The sequence below is a fragment of the Drosophila willistoni genome, unplaced genomic scaffold (assembly GCF_018902025.1).
Source record: "Drosophila willistoni isolate 14030-0811.24 unplaced genomic scaffold, UCI_dwil_1.1 Seg570, whole genome shotgun sequence".
Taxonomy (NCBI): domain Eukaryota; kingdom Metazoa; phylum Arthropoda; class Insecta; order Diptera; family Drosophilidae; genus Drosophila; species Drosophila willistoni.
Window position 1 is genome coordinate 254,071 of NW_025814491.1, and position 19,490 is coordinate 273,560.

A 19,490-nucleotide genomic window follows, 5' to 3' on the forward strand; every position below is an offset into this window, starting at 1 on the left:
CCAGATAATAAAAAGCACAGAAAAAAATTTCAGCCCAATAGCTCTTAAGACGGCTGAGTAACGACCGACAGACAGACGGACATGGCTATATCGACTCAGCTTCTCATGCTAATCAAGAATATATATACTTTATGGGGTCGGAAACGTCTCCTTCTGTGCGTTACAAACATCTGACCAATTTTATAATACCCTCTGCAAGGGTATAAATATCAAAGAAGCTAACAGTCCTCGACCATAATATTTTTACATGTTCCAATCGCTTTATCTGCAACTCAATTCATCAAATGCATAGACAAAACGTTTCAAATATCCCTCTGTCCCTTTTCAATTCGCTATACCAGAAATTTTTTCTTCTTCTTCATCCCGTATGATTGGCACGCACCCACAAACAGTTAGTGCTCTCTGTATGTGTGTATGTGTGTGAGCTCAGCTGCTTAGTGTTGAGAGAAAATATTATATCGATAACAATTGAGCTGACAGTGCTAAAAAAAAGTGTTAGTAGTGTTGTAAGTGACTTTCAAGTTTACTGTCTTGTCAACACTTACAATTCCAATGGCATTTACTTATATACATCTAGTTGGCTTTGACAGACAGAAGCATATAAATAGAGGAACCTGAAGGGCTAGAGTTCATTCTATTTTGTTAAGTTGTTGCGATAGAATCAAATTTATTCCTTAATTTTTGTCCTCAATTTAAATTTAAACCACTTTATTCCCTATTCGTCCACATTAAAGTTTTAAAGTGCATATTTCTATCTGAGGTTCACGTTCCAACAGCGCCATAGGCCTTTTAGGAGATGTGATTGACACCGACGTTGGGCGAGTATCGTTCAATGCATTTTCCTTAGTCATTGTATTTCCGAACTTCCAACGATTTATCCAATAAGCATAGCTAAAAATTTTAAACAATAAATGCCCACCTTTTGTGTTCTTTACTTTTTTTTCTTTCTTAATGTCAAAGTCGTTTTTCAAATCGAATGCAAAAACGCTCCCAGTGGATTGCCGAGGCAAAGAATCAATATAGAAATTATTAACCATTTGCGAATTTTTTACATTGGCCACCCTTGCTGGGATCTTTTTCAGCTCCTCCGCGCCTTTGAATTTAATTGTCAGTTTTACCTTTCGACCAGTGACTCGGCGTTGTAACTGCCTTCTTTATATCACGATAAGCCCACTAGTTCAAATTTTAAAAAAGAGTCCATAAATTCATTGGGATTAACATTTATCCTCCTTTTTTGTTCTCCCTAGTGCATGGCTATGCAGTAAGGCAGGTTCACTGCCACACCATTATGTCATTGGTATTAAAGATTTACATTTTCTTTCTATTTAAGGACTCTGCCGTCTCTGAGGTTTGGTAAAGTCTTACTTCCTTTCTTTACTTTTTCCTTATTATAATTCCATTAAATCAAAAATGTATCAAAAACCCTGCGTCCACACCAATTTTGTGACTCTTTGACTACCATAATACGATTATAACAAAGTCATATTGGCGCCAATTTTGTTTGTGATGCTGTTTCGTTTTTTGTTTTAAATATTCCCATTTTTTCTTCAACTGCTGCTTCCAATTCTGGACGATTTCCTCATTCTGGGCGATTTTTGTTTTAATGTTTTATTTGTCCACTACATAGGTAACCTTTTAACTGTAAGTTCTCTGTTTCCAAGTTCACTCATGGACTATCGTCTATTGTATTTGTGTAAAATCCAATTGCACGGAGAGCCTCTTGACATTTTCTTAGCTTTGGATATAAGCTTTTTAGACAAGACGCCGAAAGTTTAAACAACAAATATATTTTAGCAAATATTTTCCCTCCTTTTCCGCAAATAAAAATATTTTTTTTATGTGTTGTGGAAAACGCAATCCAAAATTTTTAATGTAGCAGTAGCAGAAAAGTATTTCGTAATTTCCGAAACCATTTTTGTAATATGAGATAAATTAAGACATGTCAATTTTAAATGCATTTAACTTGAGATGTCTGTTGACCCGAAGTCCGTCGACGGGGGTTGGCTCCAAAATAAAGTTCGCTCGGGACAAACATATGTATGTATGTTTATCACGAGCCCTCTAACCAAATAATTAGACGCCAGTTTTTTATGTAATATTGCGCTTTATTTAGTTGCCCAAATTTGGTAGGCAAATCCATCGGTTAGATCGGTTGGCTGAAATCTTTATTTCAATATTGATTGCAGTTTCTCAAATCGCACTGCGTCCTTTGCGTTTGCTGGACAAAGTAAAGGTTCCATTTTCCATTTGCTCTGTTATAAATTTTGAATTATTTTCCTGAATTTTTTCCAAGAACTTAGAAAAATTATATGTTTTGGTGACGACAGAAATATTAACACTCGCCACTCAATCACACACTATCGAAAAGTGTGATTGTGAGTAAACAGACGATAACTCCCTCGGAACAAACAAAAATCTTCGGTCACTCCCGTTTGCCGAAGCAAAAGATTCGTTCATACAGAATGAAGTACTAGCAATACTTTTGTATGTGTGTGAGCTCAGCTGCTCTGTTGATTCCGAGGTAGGCTGCTGTCGGCGTTTAAGCAGAGCTAATTTATATTGACTGTAACATGTGTTCATACATATGTACATATGTAGGTATGTATCTAATCTTTCCATAATTTGGGGATTCGATGTCTTACACAAAAAACCAAAACACTAAAAAATTTCAAGTTGAATACTCCAACTCTACTTCCAATAGGCTTCCAAAAATAATATCAGCTCAGTGTTGGGAGAAAAAAATATATCGATAACAATTGAGCTGCCAGTGCTAAGAAAAAGGTAGTATTGTAAGCGACTTTTAAGTTTACTCTCTTATCAACACTTACAATTCCAATGGCATTTACTTATACATATACATCTAGTTGGCTTTGACAGACAGAAACGGTATAAATAGAGGAACCTGAAGAGCTAGAGCTCATTCTATTTTGTTAAGTCGTTGCGATAGAATCAAATTTATTCTTTCATTTTTGTCCCCAATTTAAATTAAAATCATTTTATTCCCTATTCATCCACATTAAAGTTTTAAAGTGTTTATCTATCTGAGGTCCACATTCCAACAGCGCCATAGGCCTTTTAGGAGTTGTGATTGACACCGACGTTGGGCGAGTATCGTTCAAAGCATTTTCCTTATTCATTGTATTTCCGAACTTCGCGTCATAGGCCTTTTAGGAGATGTGATTGACACCGACGTTGCGCGAGTATCGTTCAAAGCATTTTCCTTATTCATTGTATTTCCGAACTTCCAACGATTTATCCAATAAGCATAGCTAAAAATTTTAAACAATAAATGCCCACCTTTTGTGTTCTTTACCTTTTTTTCTTTCTTAATGTCAAAGTCGTGTTTCAAATCGAATGCAAAAACGCTCTCAGTGGATTGCAGAGGCAAAGAATCAATATAGAAATTAATAACCATTTGCGAGTTTTTTACATTGGCCACCCTTGCTGGGTCTTCTTCAGCTCCTCCGCGCCTTTGAATTTAATTGTCAGTTTTACCTTTCGACCAGTGACTCGGCGTTGTAACTGCCTTCTTTTTTCACGATAAGCCCACTTGTTTGTTGCTACTGCTACGTGCCGATAAATTGATTTAAATTTTAAAAAGAGTCCATAAATCCATTGGGATCAACATTTCTCCTCCTTTTTTGTTCTCCCTCGTGCATGGCTATGCAGTAAGGCAGGTTCACTGCCACACCATTATGCCATTGGTATTAAAGATTTACATTTTCTTTCTATTTAAGGACTCTGCCGTCTCTGAGGTTTGTAAAGTCTTACTTCCTTTCTTTACTTTTTCCTTATTCATTATAATTCCATTAAATCAAAAATGTATCAAAAACCCTGCGTCCACACCAATTTTGTGACACTTTGACTACCTTAAAACGATTATAACAAAGTCATATTGGCGCCAATTTTGTTTGTGATGGTGTTTCGTTTTTTGTTTTAAATATTCCCATTTTTTCTTCTACTTCAACGATTCCCTCATTCTGGGCGATTTTTGTTTTAATGTTTTATTTGTCCATTACATCGGTGACCTTTTAACTTTAATTTCTCTGTTTCCAAGTTCACTCATGGACTATCTGTATTTGTGTAAAATCCAATTGAACGGAGAGCCTCTTGACATTTTACTTAGCTCTGAATATACCAAGCTTTTTAGACAAGTTTTCGAAATTTTAAACAACAAATATATTTTAGCAAATATTTTCCCTCCTTTTCCGCAAATAAAAATATTTTTTTATGTGTTGTGGAAAACGCAATCCAAAATTTTTAATGTAGTAGTAGCAGAAAAGTATTTCGTAATTTTCGAAACCATTTTTGTAATATGAGATAATTTAAGACAGGTCAATTTTAAATGCATTTAACTCGAGATGTCTGTTGACCCGAAGTCCGTTGACGGGGGTTGGCTCCAAAATAAAGTTCGCTCGGGACAAACATATGTATGTATGTTTATCACGAGCCCTCTAACCAAATAATTAGACGCCAGTTTTTTATGTAATATTGCGCTTTATTTAGTTGCCCAAATTTGGTAGGCAAATCCATCGGTTAGATCGGTTGGCTGAAATCTTTATTTCAATATTGATTGCAGTTTCTCAAATCGCACTGCGTCCTTTGCGTTTGCTGGACAAAGTAAAGGTTCCATTTTCGTTTTGTTCTGTTATAAATTTTGTATTATTTTCCTGAATTTTTTCCAAGAACTTAGAAAAATTTTATGTTTTGGTGACGACAGAAATATTAACACTCGCCACTCAATCACACACTATCGAAAAGTGTGATTGTGAGTAAACAGACGATAACTCCTTCGGAACAAACAAAAATCTTCGGTCACTCCCGTTTGCCGAAGCAAAAGATTCGTTCATACAGAATGAAGTACTAGCAATACTTTTGTATGTGTGTGAGCTCAGCTGCTCTGTTGATTCCGAGGTAGGCTGCTGTCGGCGTTTAAGCAGAGCTAATTTATATTGACTGTAACATGTGTTCATACATACATATGTACATATGTAGGTATGTATCTTTCCATAATTTGGGGATTCGATGTCTTACACAAAAAACCAAAACACTAAAAAATTTCAAGTTGAATACTCCAACTCTACTTCCAATAGGCTTCCAAAAATAATATCACCTCAGTGTTGGGAGAAAAAATTATATCGATAACAATTGAGCTGCCAGTGCTAAGAAAAAGTGTTAGTAGTGTTGTAAGCGACTTTTAAGTTTACTCTCTTATCAACACTTACAGTTCCAATGGCATTTACTTATACATATACATCTAGTTGGCTTTGACAGACAGAAACGGTATAAATAGAGGAACCTGAAGAGCTAGAGGTCATTCTATTTTGTTAAGTCGTTGCGATATAATCAAATTTATTCTTTCATTTTTGTCCCCAATCTAAATTAAAATCATTTTATTCCCTATTCATCCACATTAAAGTTTTAAAGTGCTTATCTATCTGAGGTCCACATTCCAACAGCGCCATAGGCCTTTTAGGAGATGTGATTGACACCGACGTTGGGCGAGTATCGTTAAAAGCATTTTCCTTATTCATTGTATTTCCGAACTTCGCGCCATAGGCCTTTTACGAGATGTGATTGACACCGACGTTGCGCGAGTATCGTTCAAAGCATTTTCCTTATTCATTGTATTTCCGAACTTCCAACAATTTATCCAATAAGCATAGCTAAAAATTTTAAACAATAAATGCCCACCTTTTGTGTTCTTTACCTTTTTTTCTTTCTTAATGTCAAAGGCGTGTTTCAAATCGAATGCAAAAACGCTCCCAGTGGATTGCAGAGGCAAAGAATCAATATAGAAATTAATAACCATTTGCGAGTTTTTTACATTGGCCACCCTTGCTGGGATCTTCTTCAGCTCCTCCGCGCCTTTGAATTTAATTGTCAGTTTTACCTTTCGACCAGTGACTCGGCGTTGTAACTGCCTTCTTTATATCACGATAAGCCCACTAGTTTGTTGCTACTGCTACGTGCCGATAAATTGATTTAAATTTTAAAAAAGAGTCCCTAAATCCATTGGGATCAACATTTCTCCTCCTTTTTGTTCTCCCTCGTGCATGGCTATGCAGTAAGGCAGGTTCACTGCCACACCATTATGTCATTGGTATTAAAGATTTACATTTTCTTTCTATTTAAGGACTCTGCCGTCTCTGAGGTTTGGTAAAGTCTTACTTCCTTTCTTTACTTTTTCCTTATTCATTATAATTCCATTAAATCAAAAATGTATCAAAAACCCTGCGTCCACACCAATTTTGTGACTCTTTGACTACCATAATACGATTATAACAAAGTCATATTGGCGCCAATTTTGTTTGTGATGGTGTTTCGTTTTTTGTTTTAAATATTCCCATTTTTTCTTCAACTGCTGCTTCCAATTCTGGACGATTCCCTCATTCTGGGCGATTTTTGTTTAATGTTTTATTTGTCCACTACATCGGTGATCTTTTAACTTTAATTTCTCCGTTTCCAAGTTCATTCATGGACTATCGTCTATTGTATTTGTGTAAAATCCAATTGAACGGAGAGCCTCTTGACATTTTACTTAGCTCTGAATATACCAAGCTTTTTAGACAAGTTTTCGAAAGTTTAAACAACAAATATATTTTAGCAAATATTTTCCCTCCTTTTCCGCAAATAAAAATATTTTTTTATGTGTTGTGGAAAACGCAATCCAAAATTTTTAATCTAGTAGTAGCAGAAAAGTATTTCGTAATTTCCGAAACCATTATTGTAATATGAGATAAATTAAGACAGGTCAATTTTAAATGCATTTAACTCGAGATGTCTGTTGACCCGAAGTCCGTCGACGGTGGTTGGCTCCAAAAAAAAGTTCGCTAGTTCAAACATATGTATGTATGTTTATCCCGAGCCCTCTAACCAAATAATTAGATGCCAGTTTTTATGTAATATTGCGCTTTATTTAGTTGCCCAAATTTGGTAGGCAAATCCATTGGTTAGAGCGGTTGGCTGAAATCTTTATTTCAATATTGATTGCAGTTTCTCAAATCGCACTGCGTCCTTTGCGTTTGCTGGACAAAGTAAAGGTTCCATTTTCCATTTGCTCTGTTATAAATTTTGAATTTTTTTTTCTGAATTTTTTCCAAGAACTTAGAAAAATTATATTTTTTGGTGACGACAGAAATATTAACAGCCACTCAATCACACACTATCGAAAAGTGTGATTGTGAGTAAACAGACGATAACTCCTTCGGAACAAACAAAAATCTTCGGTCACTCCCGTTTGCCGAAGCAAAAGATTCGTTCATACAGAATGAAGTACTAGCAATACTTTTGTATGTGTGTGAGCTCAGCTGCTCTGTTGATTCCGAGGTAGGCTGCTGTCGGCGTTTAAGCAGAGCTAATTTATATTGACTGTAACATGTGTTCATACATACATATGTACATATGTAGGTATGTATCTAATCTTTCCATAATTTGGGGATTCGATGTCTTACACAAAAAACCAAAACACTAAAAAATTTCAAGTTGAATACTCCAACTCTACTTCCAATAGGCTTCCAAAAATAATATCACCTCAGTATTGGGAGAAAAAATTATATCGATAACAATTGAGCTGCCAGTGCTAAGAAAAAGTTTTAGTAGTATTGTAAGCGACTTTTAAGTTTACTCTCTTATCAACACTTACAATTCCAATGGCATTTACTTATACATATACATCTAGTTGGCTTTGACAGACAGAAACGGTATAAATAGAGGAACCTGAAGAGCTAGAGGTCATTCTATTTTGTTAAGTCGTTGCGATATAATCAAATTTATTCTTTCATTTTTGTCCCCAATCTAAATTAAAATCATTTTATTCCCTATTCATCCACATTAAAGTTTTAAAGTGCTTATCTATCTGAGGTCCACATTCCAACAGCGCCATAGGCCTTTTAGGAGATGTGATTGACACCGACGTTGGGCGAGTATCGTTAAAAGCATTTTCCTTATTCATTGTATTTCCGAACTTCGCGCCATAGGCCTTTTACGAGATGTGATTGACACCGACGTTGCGCGAGTATCGTTCAAAGCATTTTCCTTATTCATTGTATTTCCGAACTTCCAACAATTTATCCAATAAGCATAGCTAAAAATTTTAAACAATAAATGCCCACCTTTTGTGTTCTTTACCTTTTTTTCTTTCTTAATGTCAAAGGCGTGTTTCAAATCGAATGCAAAAACGCTCCCAGTGGATTGCAGAGGCAAAGAATCAATATAGAAATTAATAACCATTTGCGAGTTTTTTACATTGGCCACCCTTGCTGGGATCTTCTTCAGCTCCTCCGCGCCTTTGAATTTAATTGTCAGTTTTACCTTTCGACCAGTGACTCGGCGTTGTAACTGCCTTCTTTATTCACGATAAGCCCACTAGTTTGTTGCTACTGCTACGTGCCGATAAATTGATTTAAATTTTAAAAAAGAGTCCCTAAATCCATTGGGATCAACATTTCTCCTCCTTTTTTGTTCTCCCTCGTGCATGGCTATGCAGTAAGGCAGGTTCACTGCCACACCATTATGTCATTGGTAATAAAGATTTACATTTTCTTTCTATTTAAGGACTCTGCCGTCTCTGAGGTTTGGTACTTACTTCCTTTCTTTACTTTTTCCTTATTCATTATAATTCCATTAAATCAAAAATGTATCAAAAACCCTGCGTCCACACCAATTTTGTGACTCTTTTTGACTACCATAATACGATTATAACAAAGTCATATTGGCGCCAATTTTGTTTGTGATGGTGTTTCGTTTTTGTTTTAAATATTCCCATTTTTTCTTCAACTGTTGCTTCCAATTCTGGACGATTCCCTCATTCTGGGCGATTTTTGTTTTAATGTTTTATTTGTCCACTACATCGGTGATCTTTTAACTTTAATTTCTCCGTTTCCAAGTTCATTCATGGACTATCGTCTATTGTATTTGTGTAAAATCCAATTGAACGGAGAGCCTCTTGACATTTTCTTAGCTCTGAATATAAGCTTTTTAGACAAGTTTTCGAAAGTTTAAACAACAAATATATTTTAGCAAATATTTTCCCTCCTTTTCCGCAAATAAAAATATTTTTTTTATGTGTTGTGGAAAACGCAATTCAAAATTTTTAATGTAGTAGTAGCAGAAAAGTATTTCGTAATTTCCGAAACGATTTTTGTAATATGAGATAAATTAAGACAGGTCAATTTTAAATGCATTTAACTCGAGATGTCTGTTGACCCGAAGTCCATCGACGGGGGTTGGCTCCAAAAAAAAGTTCGCTAGTTCAAACATATGTATGTATGTTTATCCCGAGCCCTCTAACCAAATAATTAGACGCCAGTTTTTTATGTAATATTGCGCTTTATTTAGTTGCCCAAATTTGGTAGGCAAATCCATCGGTTTGAGCGATTGGCTGAAATCTTTATTTCAATATTGATTGCAGTTGGACAAAGTAAAGGTTCCATTTTCCATTTCCTCTGTTATAAATTTTGAATTTTTTTTTCTGAATTTTTTCCAAGAACTTAGAAAAATTATGTTTTGGTGACGACAGAAATATTAACACTCGCCACTCAATCACACACTATCGAAAAGTGTGATTGTGAGTAAACAGTCGATAACTCCTTCGGAACAAACAAAAATCTTCGGTCACTCCCGTTTGCCGAAGCAAAAGATTCGTTCATGCAGAATGAAGTACTAGCAATACTTTTGTATGTGTGTGAGCTCAGCTGCTCTGTTGATTCCGAGGTAGGCTGCTGTCGGCGTTTAAGCAGAGCTAATTTATATTGACTGTAACATGTGTTCATACATACATATGTACATATGTAGGTATGTATCTAATCTTTCCATAATTTGGGGATTCGATGTCTTACACAAAAAACCAAAACACTAAAAAATTTCAAGTTTAATACTCCAACTCTACTTCCAATAGGCTTCCAAAATAATATCACCTCAGTGTTGGGAGAAAAAATTATATCGATAACAATTGAGCTGCCAGTGCTAAGAAAAAGTGTTAGTAGTGTTGTAAGCGACTTTTAAGTTTACTCTCTTATCAACACTTACAGTTCCAATGGCATTTACTTATACATATACATCTAGTTGGCTTTGACAGACAGAAACGGTATAAATAGAGGAACCTGAAGAGCCTAGAGCTCATTCTATTTTGTTAAGTCGTTGCGATAGAATCAAATTTATTCTTTCATTTTTGTCCTCAATTTAAATTAAAATCATTTTATTCCCTATTCATCCACATTAAAGTTTTAAAGTGCTTATCTATCTGAGGTCCACATTCCAACAGCGCCATAGGCCTTTTAGGAGATGTGATTGACACCGACGTTGGGCGAGTATCGTTCAAAGCATTTTCCTTATTCATTGTATTCCGAACTTCCAACAATTTATCCAATAAGCATAGCTAAAATTTTAAACAATAAATGCCCACCTTTTGTGTTCTTTACCTTTTATTCTTTCTTAATGTCAAAGTTGTGTTTCAAATCGAATGCAAAAACGCTCCCAGTGGATTGCAGAGGCAAAGAATCAATATAGAAATTAATAACCATTTGCGAGTTTTTTACATTGGCCACCCTTGCTGGGATCTTCTTCAGCTCCTCCGCGCCTTTGAATTTAATTGTCAGTTTTACCTTTCGACCAGTGACTCGGCGTTGTAACTGCCTTCTTTATATCACGATAAGCCCACTAGTTTGTTGCTACTGCTACGTGCCGATAAATTGATTTAAATTTTAAAAAAGAGTCCCTAAATCCATTGGGATCAACATTTCTCCTCCTTTTTTGTTCTCCCTCGTGCATGGCTATGCAGTAAGGCAGGTTCACTGCCACACCATTATGTCATTGGTATTAAAGATTTACATTTTCTTTCTATTTAAGGACTCTGCCGTCTCTGAGGTTTGGTAAAGTCTTATTTCCTTTCTTTACTTTTTCCTTATTCATTATAATTCCATTAAATCAAAAATGTATCAAAAACCCTGCGTCCACACCAATTTTGTGACTCTTTGACTACCATAATACGATTATAACAAAGTCATATTGGCGCCAATTTTGTTTGTGATGGTGTTTCGTTTTTTGTTTTAAATATTCCCATTTTTTCTTCAACTGCTGCTTCCAATTCTGGACGATTCCCTCATTCTGGGCGATTTTTGTTTTAATGTTTTATTTGTCCACTACATCGGTAACCTTTTAACTGTAAGTTCTCTGTTTCCAAGTTCACTCATGGACTATCGTCTATTGTATTTGTGTAAAATCCAATTGCACGGAGAGCCTCTTGACATTTTCTTAGCTTTGGATATAAGCTTTTTAGACAATGCGCCGAAAGTTTAAACAACAAATATATTTTAGCAAATATTTTCCCTCCTTTTCCGCAAATAAAAATATTTTTTTATGTGTTGTGGAAAACGCAATCCAAAATTTTTAATCTAGTAGTAGCAGAAAAGTATTTCGTAATTTCCGAAACCATTTTTGTAATATGAGATAAATTAAGACAGGTCAATTTTAAATGCATTTAACTCGAGATGTCTGTTGACCCGAAGTCCGTCGACGGGGATTGGATCCAAAAAAAAGTTCGCTAGTTCAAACATATGTATGTATGTTTATCCCGAGCCCTCTAACCAAATAATTAGACGCCAGTTTTTTATGTAATATTGCGCTTTATTTAGTTGCCCAAATTTGGTAGGCAAATCCATCGGTTAGAGCGGTTGGCTGAAATCTTTATTTCAATATTGATTGCAGTTTCTCAAATCGCACTGCGTCCTTTGCGTTTGCTGGACAAAGTAAAGGTTCCATTTTCCATTTGCTCTGTTATAAATTTTGAATTTTTTTTTCTGAATTTTTTCCAAGAACTTAGAAAAATTATATGTTTTGGTGACGACAGAAATATTAACAGCCACTCAATCACACACTATCGAAAAGTGTGATTGTGAGTAAACAGACGATAACTCCTTCGGAACAAACAAAAATCTTCGGTCACTCCCGTTTGCCGAAGCAAAAGATTCGTTCATACAGAATGAAGTACTAGCAATACTTTTGTATGTGTGTGAGCTCAGCTGCTCTGTTGATTCCGAGGTAGGCTGCTGGTCGGCGTTTAAGCAGAGCTAATTTATATTGACTGTAACATGTGTTCATACATACATATGTACATATGTAGGTATGTATCTAATCTTTCCATAATTTGGGGATTCGATGTCTTACACAAAAAACCAAACACTAAAAAATTTCAAGTTGAATACTCCAACTCTACTTCCAATAGGCTTCAAAATGGAGGCGTGAAGTTGATTTGCACAGACGGACGGATAATCTTAGATTTTCAGGCTGATCAGGAATATATACCATTTGCAAAGGTAAATAAAAAATCAGACTGAAATTTTAGCAACCAACAAGACTTTTAAATTTAATATCACCTCAGTGTTGGGAGAAAAAATTATATTATATCGATAACAATTGAGCTGCCAGTGCTAAGAAAAAGTGTTAGTAGTGTTGTAAGCGACTTTTAAGTTCACTCTCTTAGCAACACTTACAATTCCAATGGCATTTACTTATACATATACATCTAGTTGGCTTTGACAGACAGAAACGGTATAAATAGAGGAACCTGAAGAGCCTAGAGCTCATTCTATTTTGTTAAGTCGTTGCAATAGAATCAAATTTATTCCTTAATTTTTGTCCTCAATTTAAATTTAAATCATTTTATTCCCTATTCATCCACATTAAAGTTTAAAAGTGTTTATTTCTATCTGAGGTCCACATTCCAACAGCGCCATCGGCCTTTTAGGAGATGTGATTGACACCGACGTTGGGCGAGTATCGTTCAAAGCATTTTCCTTAGTCATTGTATTTCCGAACTTCCAACAATTTATCCAATAAGCATAGCCATACTTCTAAGTCAGTAAGGTTTTTGGCTTTTCTGCTTCACGTCGTTTTCAGTGGATAGCCAGTTTTCTACTCGATCCCATAATTGCAAGATGCATCATTTTAAACGCGTAAATACTGAATTTATGTTTTAGGTCCGAACCATTTCTGTTGACTGTTGCTTATTGCCATGGTAAAACCATAAACAAATTAGTTTTAATGACGCCAATTTCGACGGTGTTGTTGATGCTTCTGGTGATTCTGTACCGATTCTGATTCTGTTTTTTCAGCTTTGTATTTGAGTGCATGAGTGTTTCCCTCGTTAGAACATAAAGAGTCCTCAAGTTCATAGTTAGAACGTTAACGTTTAGTATTTTATTAAAAAAAGTCGTCGAAACGAGCCAAAGAATCAATATAAAAATTAATAACCATTTGCGAACTTTTTACATTGGACACCCTTGCTGGGATCTTTTTCAGCTCCTCCGCGCCTTTGAATTTAGTTGTCAGTTTCGACCAGCGACTCGACATTGTAACTGCCGTCTTTATGCCACGATAAGCCAACTAGTTTGTTGCTACTGCTACGTGCCGAGAAATAGATCTTAATTTCAAAAACGAGTCCATTAATCCATTGGGATATTTCTCCCCCTTTTTTGTTTTTCATCGTGCATGGCTATGCAGTAAGGCATTTAACTTCGCTGCCACACCATTTAAAGCTAATCGACAGTTTTAGCAAGATATGTCATTGGTATTAAGGATTTGCATTTTTTTTCTATTTAAAGACTCTGCCGTCTCTGAGGTTTAGTAAAGTCTTACTTCCTTTATTTTTCCTTATTCATTATATCTCCATTATATTAAAAATGTATCAAAAAACCCTAGATCCACACCAATTTTGTGACTCCTTGACTACCACAATACGATTATAACAAAGTCATATTGGCGCCAATTTTGTTTGTGATGGTGTTTCGTTTTTTTTCTTAATAGTTTGGCTTTTTTCTTCTCTAAGTGCTGCTCCCAATTCTGGACGACACCCTCATTCTGGGCGATTTTTGTCGCTCCAAAAGATTTGAATGATGATTTCCACTTTGTATTCGGATGGTAAACGGTCTCGGTTTTACATGTGCGTAACGGCGATTAGGATTTGTGAGTGTAGCGAATATATTATTCAATTGATTTTCGGCCGATCTATTAAAGGGACATTTTTGGGCTAACTGTCCATGGACCAATATGTCCAAATATGCATGGAATTATTTAATTTCTCTGTTTCTGTTGGTATATATGACTATCGCCTATTGTATTTGTGTAAAGACCAATTGTACCGAGAGCCTCTTGATATTTTACGTAGCTCTGGATAACCTAAAGTTTTTAGATAAGTTTTCGAAAGTTTGAACAACAAATACATTTTAGCAAATATTTTTTTTTTCTATTCCCAATTTCCGAAACCATTTGTATAATATGAGATAAATAAAAACTCTGCTATATATATTTAGCATATGTGGAAAATTTGGTAACGCTGAAACATCCGATTAATCGGCATATAATTGACAAACTTTTAATCTATTGATCGATTGTTATTAGTTCGATTACTAAATAGTCGATAAACAAATAATACAACACTGATAATAAAATTGCTCACGTCTGTCATCACTAATTGTAAGTGTGAGTAAGAGAGTCATGATAGAGAGTGAAAGAGAAGGCAATAGTGTCTGTAACTTTAAATTGCAATTTTTTTAGTCAGTAGCTAGGAACACATTTATGTTTTCTCTACAATTCCCAACTAGTTAAAAATCTGCAGATTACTGGAATCTCGAATCGAAATATATGCAAAAACAAACATCTTCTGTTTAGCCCACACACAATTTGGTTATTGTTTATTTAAATTTTGTAATATACTTTCTTAAAATACTTTCTTGCGTTCCGAAACTCTTGCGTGGAGTATTTCCAAGCTGAACACAATTCCACCCAGGACACACATAACCAAAAGATAAATGAAAGCAATGGCCAAGTGGGCTAGGCCAGCTGAAGTGTACTCACTATTGGCCGGCAGACGGGTCACTAGTCCAGCATATAGAGCCGTTTCAAAACAACTGCGTGTATAAAAATTCAACAGTCCCGAAGAGTGTATACGAAATGTATAATACTCTATGTAGCGCCACAAAGATGAATCCAGTTTTTGCTGCTCATCAAGAAATTGCCACTGATCCTCTGTGACAAAGTAGGCGTGGGTGCAATTAAAGTTGGTTTGATGCTCTGCAAATATCCCACTATCGACTGGCCTTAGAAGTTTTGGTTATAATTTCAGTCATTAAACTGTGTAACTTCATGGCGATGGTCATGTGCTACTCGTTTTTCTTGAAATCACTTCTACTTGGCTTTCTAATTGGACCTATCGCAGATTGGAATCTTCAGTATGTTCATAATTTGTTGCGTCCATTTGCTGCCTTCAATGCGTTTCAGGAGATTGTTTGGTTTGTGAGTCAAAAACAACGAGTGCCTGAATTGGATCAGTTTATACGTATCGTAGATGAAGCATTCGGAGCAACTGCTACTCAAACGGTGATCAACAACAATAGGGAATTGCGTATGATAAGGGCCCCGGCAAGGAGAAATCATATGAGTTTTGTATTCACCACCGTAGTGGATGATCCCATTATGGAGGTGTATAATAAAGTCTTACTTGGACGACATTTCTACTTCTCAGTGGTTATGCTGAGCCCCCCGATGCCTTGGGGGGCAAAGCAATTAATATGAAACAAGCCTTGCAATTGGTACGAGATCGACGTGTGGAATTTCTAGCCCATGCTTATGCCTTGTTTATGCCAGACGAAGGGATCGAGAAGAGCTACCCTCTGTTGGTGGTGCAGTGGTGTCTGGTAGTGCCCACTTCGATATCTGTTTCAACGTACTTTTATCCTCTGCAACCTTTCGATTTCATGGTGTGGTTTTTTGTACTTGGAGCATTTGTGGCCTTAATTTTGCTGGAACTTTTGTGGTTAAGCATTGGCAAAAAGACACTTGGTAGTATTTTGACTGTTAATCTCTTTCATGCCCAGATCAATACAATGGATGATCTAATACGTGACCAATTACCTGTGATGATTATCGATTATGAGCTGGAATTCTTATTGCAACTTCACAAGGAATTGCCGGAGGAGTTTGTAAAACTTCTAAGGCCAGTCGATAGTGGGATATTTGCAGAGCATCAAACCAACTTTAATTGCACCCACGCCTACTTTGTCACAGAGGATCAGTGGCAATTTCTTGATGAGCAGCAAAAACTCTTGAATTTATAAGAAAGTAATTACATATATGGCCTTGGAGATTACATACATAACTAAACGAAAAGTTTCTACCGCGACGACATAAAACAAAGTTGTTAGTTTTGTTTACTTGTTAGACACAAAAACAATAATAATCCTCCCACCTAACTTTCTTTGAACATAATTGCGACAGTAAAAGTACCATAAGGTAACTTTAATTGCATTTTAATCAAAATATATGTAAACGAAAATTTTCAACTAGCAACCATTTTGCAAAGTTAAATCTATAATTGTGTAAAATTAACAAAACTTTAGTTATAAACATAGGAAATTACTATTTCATAGAGCAAAATATGAATGCTTATATGAGTATAGATATAAGCACCCGTACGGAAGGTCTACTGAGCTTCAAATTCATGTTCATATTCGGACTGTACATTAGGAAAGCCATGGCGTAGAGCATATTTTGTGTGATGGATTTGGTGGCTAGACTTTTCTCACGCCAGTGTATCCAGCGCATAAGAAAGGCTATATAGAAAATGCCCAAGAACAGGGATGTCCAAATGTATCTGCCCAGTGGCCAAACTACATACATCCATTTGGGCAATTCGGGTGCAAAAGGCACCATTACACAGTTTCTCATCAGCTCCAGCGGATAACTGTGCTCCGTTTCGTTTGGTAATCTCTCCTCCATCTCTGATCTTACCAGAACTCCATGCAGTGATAAATTATAATTGCCATCGGATATTTTCTGCTCAACAAGCGACTTCTTGGGCAGACTCTCAAGCTCATCCAGCTGCAGTTCATAATGATAGACCTGGGCAAATAGCTTCACCGTCTCCATATACGGTCCACAGAATATTGGCCTTGTGTTCTGTGTATCGTTATACACAAAGGCATGCGGTATATCAATACTAAATGGCGACCGAAGTAATCCCAATGTCGCGTTGTCCATGTCCATTAGTGAGTGCATTTTGTTGTCAACTTTCGTGTTACATGCGATATTTAAACGCTTTGACTAAGGGTAGAATTCCTCCTCTCACTGACTATGCGGCTGGCTAATATTGGAAATAAGCAGAAAGTTTGCAAAAAAAAAAAAGAACAATCCACTAAACGTAAAGCTCAATCTATGGGTTTCACAAAAAAGTACGTCAAACACGACTTGGCAGACAGAGTGGCGCTAGTCCATTTTACAATGGGCCAGGAATTCAATTAATATGCATTTTAGAATTTCAGTCCATTCCCTAACAATGCTTTAAATTATTATCGTGCCAAACAAAAGTAATATTTCTATATTTGATTGACATGACACAGAAGGTCAAAAGGAATCCCTTTTGAAAATCCTCTCTTTCTCGATACCTATTTATGTCTATTCCCTGAAAGTTTGAAATCAAATGGATAAATATCTTTAAACTTATAGAAAAAGTAAAGGAAGAATGTTAAAAATTATTCGTAGACTATTTGTGAGACTCTGTGTTCATAATTTCTGGGAATTGGTTCAATCTTCCGTTTTTTATTTTTGACACATTTTTCTTAGTCATATTCTTATAGGAAACATTTTCCTTTAATTTTTTACTCATTTCTTGTGAAACAACAAGAAGTGTACTTAATTAATGACAATTTTAGTCAAAGAAGAAAACAGTTTTTAAATTATTTCAGTTTTGTTACTTTTATTAATCATTGGATTTTGTGGTAGTAATAAAAGAAATGAAGTAAGTAAGTCGTCTCGCCGACTTAGGTATACCATACACCAGTAAAGCAAACATTTCAACTTTATTAAACAAATGCATTTTCACATGCTTTTTACAAGCATATCTTAGTATCTCGCTCACTCAACCATACGAGCACCCTAGCGCCCCCACCAGCCAACGGCCAAATCCGGCCTTATGGAAAAACGTTTATATGCATAACTCGACTGTTTTTTGTCCGATTTTGATCAAATTTGAAGGACTGTATAGGACAAATTTTTTTGAGATTTTTGACTCACAGTAAATTAAATTGTTTTATTTAACAACATTTTTTCCGTTGCCTTTGAAATAATCAACAATGTTTAAGACCTCGAGCCTGTTTAAATGATAGGTTTAATTTAATAAAATGTTAAAAATTTAAACGACTGAAGAATTCTAAATACGAATCTAGCTCAGTCAATTCCCATCCGATGTTTGCTTTAAATATCTTATTTGAATAAAAAGAAATTGTCTTTCTTTTAGCATTACGTCTTAGTGTTGTTAAACAACGTAAAAGGTTAAAAAGCATCACAAAAAATTATAAATGTTGGACGAACAATAAGAAACACATTGTTTAATTAAGGAAATTACATTAACCTCTTCAAAATAAGTCATATTTCAGTTTTCAACATGTTTTAAAACCTTTTGTTCTGTATTTTCGATGAATATTAAAAAGTGTGGCCAAAGAGTGTAATTTAATTTTGTTTTATTAAAATATATTTGAAATTTTTAACAAAGTTAAATTTAAACTGAAAATTCATTGTCTTTTTTGCGACGACTATTTCTATACAATCAACAATATAATTAATAATTATTAATGAATATAATTATCTTATTTCCGTTCAGAGTTTTCATCATTCTGCTTGCGGTAGTGTTGATAAACACATTTCGCCTTATGCCTTATGGAAAAACGTTTATATGCATAACTCGACTGTTTTTTGTCCGATTTTGATCAAATTTGGTATTTTGCTAGATATTAGTATTAAATTTAAGTGTGCCAAATTTGATTGCATAAGGTAAAAAAATACGGGAGATAATCAAGTTTTTCAAATTACGGGGGCGGAAAAGGGCGTGGCAAAATTTTTATACATACAAAATGTGTGCATTTACTAAGCGAATATATATACCAAATATGGTGTCTCTAGCTGGAATAGTTTTCGAGATAAACGTTTTTTTTTAAATTGCGGGGGCGGAAAGGGGCGTGGCAAAAATTTGAAATAAACTTGATCACTCTACATACTACACGAGTCTACATACCAAATTTGGTGGCTCTAGCTCTTACAGTCTCCGAGATCTAGGTGTTCATACGGACAGACGGACGGACGGACGGACAGACGGACATGGCTAGATCGACTCGGTTGTTGATCCTGATCAAGAATATATATACTTTGTGGGGTCGGAGATGCTTCCTTCTGCCTGTTACATACATTTTGGCGACTTTAATATACCATTTCACCCTATGGGTGTATGGTATAAAAATTTTGTAAATTTATCACTTTTTTGATACTACTATAAGAATTCATTTTTTTTTTTAAATCTAATACTTCGCCAAAATAAAAATTAGTACCACATAATGATTGTCATGATTTTGTTATAATAGAAAATTATCAGAAATAAAAATTGTGTTTTTCTTGATTCGAGTTTCGAGTGCGAATTTTAATTTCGATTCCACTTAAAATTATCT

The 19,490-nt window shown here is 35.4% G+C and overlaps 2 protein-coding genes across 2 annotated transcripts; one reads left to right on the forward strand and one right to left on the reverse strand.

The window, feature by feature from the left end:
* Positions 1-15,343: 15,343 nt before the first annotated feature.
* On the forward strand, positions 15,344-16,112 carry LOC124461630. The gene is made up of 2 exons (XM_047013137.1): positions 15,344-15,375; positions 15,521-16,112. The coding sequence occupies exons 1-2, from the start codon at positions 15,344-15,346 to the stop codon at positions 16,110-16,112; spliced, it is 624 nt and encodes a 207-aa protein (XP_046869093.1).
* Positions 16,113-16,440: 328 nt separating this feature from the next.
* LOC6653752 lies at positions 16,441-17,052 on the reverse strand. The gene has a single exon (XM_002076028.3). The coding sequence runs from the start codon at positions 17,050-17,052 to the stop codon at positions 16,441-16,443; it is 612 nt and encodes a 203-aa protein (XP_002076064.3).
* Between the last annotated feature and the right edge of the window lie 2,438 nt (positions 17,053-19,490).

Coding starts and splice junctions, on each gene's coding strand:
- LOC6653752 (XM_002076028.3), bottom strand. CDS start 17,052: ATGCACTCACTAATGGACATGGACAACGCGACATTGGGATTACTTCGG.
- LOC124461630 (XM_047013137.1), top strand. CDS start 15,344: ATGAAGCATTCGGAGCAACTGCTACTCAAACG. Junction 15,376..15,520: donor GAGCAACTGCTACTCAAACG/GTGATCAACAAC, acceptor TCTACTTCTCAG/TGGTTATGCTGAGCCCCCCG.